Below are 5064 nucleotides of genomic sequence, written 5' to 3' on the forward strand. Positions count from 1 at the left end.
CCGGGGGTCCCATGAGGGGGCAGTTGGGGGTCCCATGAGGGGGCAGTTGGGGGTCTGGTGAGGGGACAGCTGGGGGTCTGGTGAGGGGGCAGCCAGGGGACCCGTGAGGGGACAGCCGGGGGTCCAGTGAGGTGACAGCCAGGGGTCCCATGAGGGGGCAGGTGGGGGTCTGGTGAGGGGACAGCTGGGGGTCTGGTGAGGGGACAGCCGGGGGTCTGGTGATGGGACAGCCGAGGGTCCCATGAGGGGGCAGCCGGGGGTCCGGTGAGAGGTCAGTCAGGGGGTCTGGGCCGTGGCACTGGGGGCGACGATGGGGGTCCTTACGTGTGGCCAGCCTGCGGGCGGCCGGGGGGCCCAGATCCGCTGCCAGCTTCCGCTTGCAGCTCTTGGTGACCTTCTCCACGTCGGGCTGTTTGCGGTTCAGCTCCTCCATGAACACCTGACGCAGAGCACCGGCGCTGAGCGCCCGCCGGCCGTGCCAGCACAGCCCCCCGGTGTGCCCCACAGCTCCCCGGTGTGCCCCACAGCCCCCCGGTCTGCCCCACAGCCCCCCAGTGTGCCCCACAGCCCCCCGGTGTGCCCCACAGCCCCCCAGTGTGCCCCACAGCCCCCCGGTTTGCCCCACAGCCCCCCGATGTGCCCCACAGCCCCCACAGCCCGGTCCCGCTGCCCCCCTCCCAGGACCCTCCTGCACCAGCAGCGTGTGCTGCAGACCCGGTGGGCTCGGGCTGCACGAAGCCAAAGGTGCCACAGTGTCTCTGCCATGTGTGTGAGTGGCACCGAGGGCCCAGCCCGGCGCACCCCAAGGCCCTCGGGGCTGGGTCAGGACCGGGGATGACGCGAACCCCGGGGACAGCCGGGCACAGGGTCCCTCACCGTGTGCTGGGCAATGAGCTCCTCCAGCTGCTCGGCCTCCTCGGGCAGCGGCTCCTGGTCCCGCAGCCCCAGGGCCTCCTCGGCCGCCGTGATCCAGTCCATGAGCTGCTCCGTCTCCTCCCGCTCGGCCGCCAGCACGGCTGCCTGCGCCCGCAGCCGCTCGCCCTGCTGCTGGGCCCAGCTCAGCACCTGCGGGGCACCGAGGGGTGCTGGGGCACAGCACTGACACCCTGCTGCGGACACCGAGGTCTCCTGCCCCGAACAGATGCTGCGGGAGCCACTGCTCTGGGGGGAACGAGTCGGCACGAGGAGCCACGGCCACTCTGGCCACGGGACAGGCTCACGGACACCCCACCAGTGGTGATGGGGCAGGGACAAGGGGGCTCTGCGTCCCACCATGACCATGGGGCTGCATGGACCATCCCCGGTCAGCAGCCCCAGTGACCATGGGCAGGGATGAGGGGGCTCCGTGTCACACCATGACCATGGGGCTGCATGGACCACCCCCAGCCAGCAGCCCCAGTGACCATGGGCAGGGATGAGGGGGCTCCGTGTCCCACCATGACCATGGGGCTGCATGGACCATCCCCGGTCAGCAGCCCCAGTGACCATGGGGCAGGGATGAGGGGGAGGGATGTGGGGCAGGACAGAGCTCCTTCTGGGCAGCTGGGGCAGGGCTGGGGGCTCTGCCCCTCACGTGAGGAGGGTGCCCAGGTCCGTGCCCCCCACGTGAGGAGGGTGCCCAGGTCCGTGCCCCCCACGTGAGGAGGGTGCCCAGGTCCGTGCCCAGGTCTGTGCCATGTGGACGTGCCGGTTGCCCTTGCTATTCAGGGTGAGTGGGGTGAGGGGGGCAGCCCTGGGCAGATCCAGGGCAGATCCCACAGGTCTCTGTTCAATAAGGGCTTTGTGTGGGATCACCTGAACCTGCCAGACCGGTCCCGGGAGCGCCGGGAGCCTCTCCTGCAAATCCTGGGAGGCTCTGAGCCGCTGCAGGAGCGGGTTCTGAGGGGAGGGTCCCCAGGACACCACTCCCAGGCCTCTCTGCCTGGGCTGTGTGGTGGCTGCCATGGCACAGGAATGAGCCACTGCTGTCCAGGGGGGTCTGAGGAGGCCCCAGGTGACCCCCTGTGTGGCCCCCAGAGGGGGGAACACAGAAGGACACTGGCAAGGCCAAGATTCTCTCTCTGTGCCATCCAGAGCTGAGCACCCCAGACCCACAGTGCTCCGGTCAGGGGGGCTGTGCTGTGGTTGACCCGGAGGTGGGAGAGGCTTGGGGCCACGCTCACCCTGGGCAGGGATGGGGACGGGGTGCCCAGCTCACCTCCTGGAAGCGGCTCTTGGCGACCGTGACCCAGGACTTGATGGTGATGACGGAGTCGGGGTGGCAGGTGGCGAGGATCTCCTCCCCCAGCGAGGTGATGCACTCCAGCTCCAGCTGCTGGCACTGCAGGGACTGCATCAGCTCCTGGGGGGGACACAGGCTGTGGTACTGCCAGGTCTCAGCCCCCTGCACCCTGTCAGACCGGCCTCCCCCCAGCGAGGGGTGTTTGAGATGCCAAACCTCCCCACCCTGGGGTGTTTGGGGCCCCAAACCCCGTGTTCGTGGTGCAGTGGGACCCGACATCCCACATCTCGCTGTGGGGACCCCACACCCCAGAAGGGCCTGTCAGGGGCCGGCTGACCCCAGTGATGGGGTGTCCTCGGGCAAGGCTGGAGCCACCCAGGGCAGGGGCCAGCGGGGGCTGTTGGGGGCTGGCACCCACCTGCAGCTGGCTCTGGCACTCCTGCACGGCCACCTCCTCCTCGGGGAAGACGCCGTACTTGAGGGTCTTCTCCGACTCGGAGAGGCGCCCCAGGAAGGAGTGCACCAGGGTGTGGAACTCCTCTGCCTGCCACGACAGCAGGGACCTGCTCAGCGCCCACCCTGTGGCCACAGGTCCTGTCCCTGAGTCCCCTGGCTGCCCAGACCCCCGGACAGACCCCGAGTCCTGCCCCTGCTGCTCCTGCCTGAGGCTGGACAAACCATGGCACAGGCCCTGGCACTGCACCGTGCCAAGGGAGAGCTGCTGCCAGCCCCCCTCAGCCCTCCAGTGGGACTGAGGGGACACCCCACACCCCGGCTCAGTGCCTGGACACAATTTCCTCTGAGCTCCCCCCCCGTGCCTCCTTGTGCCATGCAGGCCCCTGCCCCATGGGCACACCTGAAACAGGTGCCTGCAGCTCCCAGCCTGGCACCCGGCCATGGCACCGTGTGACACGGCCACACAGAGCCCCACGGCCCCACACAGCGCCTGCAGTGCAGCCACACACCGAGCTGGGGTACCCCAGGGGGAACCCCAAAATGCACGGCCACACACCGAGCCGGGGCACCCCGTGGGGAACCCTAAAATGCATGGCCACACACTGAGCCTGGGCACCCCATGGGGGACCCTAAAATGCATGGCCACACACTGAGCCTGAGAACCCCGTGGGGAACCCCCAAATACACAGCCACACACCGAGCCTGGGAACCCCATGGGGAACCCACAGCCACACACGGAGCCTGGGCACCCCATGGGGAACCCCCAAATGCACGGCCACACACTGAGCCTGGGAACCTCCCGGAGCACCCTGGAGCACGGCCACACACCTAGCCTGGGTACCCCAGGGGGAACCCCCAAATACACAGCCACACGTTGAGCTGGGGCACCCCATGGGGAACCCCCAAATGTGCATCCACACACCACCATGGGCCCCACAGAGAACCCCGAAATGCACAGCCACCCACCAAGCCTGGGCACCCCATGGGGCACCCTGGAGCTCGACCACCCACCACCTGGGCACCCCACACCCCTACGGCTACCTCGGCCTCCCCATGTGGGTGCACCAGCTGCAGACCCCGACCCCAAGGGTTCCCCTGCTCTTCTTACTGCCCCTCCAGCCCCTCCTGTCACAGCACACCCCAAACTCAGGGGTTCCCCTGTTGCCCCCCAGCCCCTCCTGTCACAGCACACTCCAAATCCACAGGTTCCCCTGTTGCTCCCCCAGCTCCTCCTGTCACATCAGACCCCAAACCCAGGGGTTCCCCTGTTGCCCCCCATCCTCACCTGCCGCAGCGCAGCCTCCAGCCGGGCCTGCTTGGAGAGGGAGAGTTTGCAGACCAGGTCCCAGCGGGTGCTGAGCTCCTCCACCTGCCGCTGCAGCCACTGCGAGTCCACGCTGCTGCTGCCGCGCGTCAGGTCCCGCACCGAGCGCTTCAGCGTCTTGATGCAGCTGGCACGTTTGCCCAGCTCCTTCTGGAACCCCTGGCAGGGAGCACGGGAGGGGTGGGAGGTGCCGGGGGGTCCCAGAACCCTGCCTGGACCCTGCTACCGAGCCGGGTTCCTGCGTACCCCAAACCTCACAGCAGAGAGCCCAGGGTTCCCCTGCACCCCGAACCCTCCCAGCAGCAGGTACAGAGCTCCTGTGCACCCCAAACCCTCCCAGCAGCAGGTACAGAACTCCCATACCCCAAACCCTCCCAGCAGCAGGTACAGAGCTCCCATACCCCAAACCCTCCCAGCAGTGGGGTACACAGGGCCCCCCAGTGATGCCCCCAGGACGGGGGGCACGAGTTTGGGTCAAACAGGGGCTGCTCCGGGTGAGCCAAGGCCCGTCCTGCGCCTGGGTCCGGTCCCGTCCCGGATGGAGGGTGGGCACAGCGGGAGCGGAGCCCGGGGCTCCCCGAGGGGTAACACCAGGCAGGGCCGGGACACCCACCCCGGGACACCCACCTTGTGCTTGTCCATGAGGTCCCCGACCAGGTCCCGGTCCCCTCCGACGGGCACGTCCTCGCTGAGCTGCGGCTCGGCGCGGTACAGCCAGTCCATGAGGGCCTGCAGCGCGTCCGTGAACTTGCCCGAGAAGAGCAGGTTCTCCTCCAGCTTGTGCTGCCTGACGGGGGGCACAGGAGATGTCACAGCGCCCAGGGGCTGGGGTCACCCACAGAGCCGGGTACGGCCACCCCACAGAGCTGGCAGGGCCCTTATGGACAGGGACAGGCCCTGGCAGGGCCCTTATGGACAGGGACAGGCCCTGGCAGTGCCATTATGGATAGGGAAAGGTCCTGGCAGTGCGATTATGGACAGGGACAGGCCCTGGCAGTGCCCTTATGGACAGGGAAATGTCCTGGCAGTGCCATTATGGACAGGGACAGGCCCTGGCAGTGCC

The 5064-nt window shown here is 68.4% G+C and overlaps 1 protein-coding gene across 1 annotated transcript in view; it reads right to left on the bottom strand.

The window, feature by feature from the left end:
- The window catches only part of LOC113941279 (microtubule-actin cross-linking factor 1-like), a gene marked incomplete at its 3' end in the record, with an annotated part of 5697 nt that extends 727 nt beyond the window's left edge, over positions 1-4970 (bottom strand). Inside the window, exons 1-6 of the mRNA XM_027632439.1 lie at positions 4629-4970; positions 3963-4160; positions 2640-2765; positions 2198-2341; positions 877-1065; positions 325-439 (exon numbers count right to left, since the gene is read on the bottom strand). Of these exons, the coding sequence (XP_027488240.1) occupies positions 325-439; positions 877-1065; positions 2198-2341; positions 2640-2765; positions 3963-4160; positions 4629-4724 (868 nt within the window). The remainder of the gene's footprint in view (positions 1-324; positions 440-876; positions 1066-2197; positions 2342-2639; positions 2766-3962; positions 4161-4628) is intronic.
- Positions 4971-5064: the final 94 nt, after the last annotated feature.

The sequence above is a fragment of the Corapipo altera genome, unplaced genomic scaffold (assembly GCF_003945725.1).
Source record: "Corapipo altera isolate COAL_440 unplaced genomic scaffold, ASM394572v1 60915, whole genome shotgun sequence".
In the NCBI taxonomy this organism is placed as follows: domain Eukaryota; kingdom Metazoa; phylum Chordata; class Aves; order Passeriformes; family Pipridae; genus Corapipo; species Corapipo altera.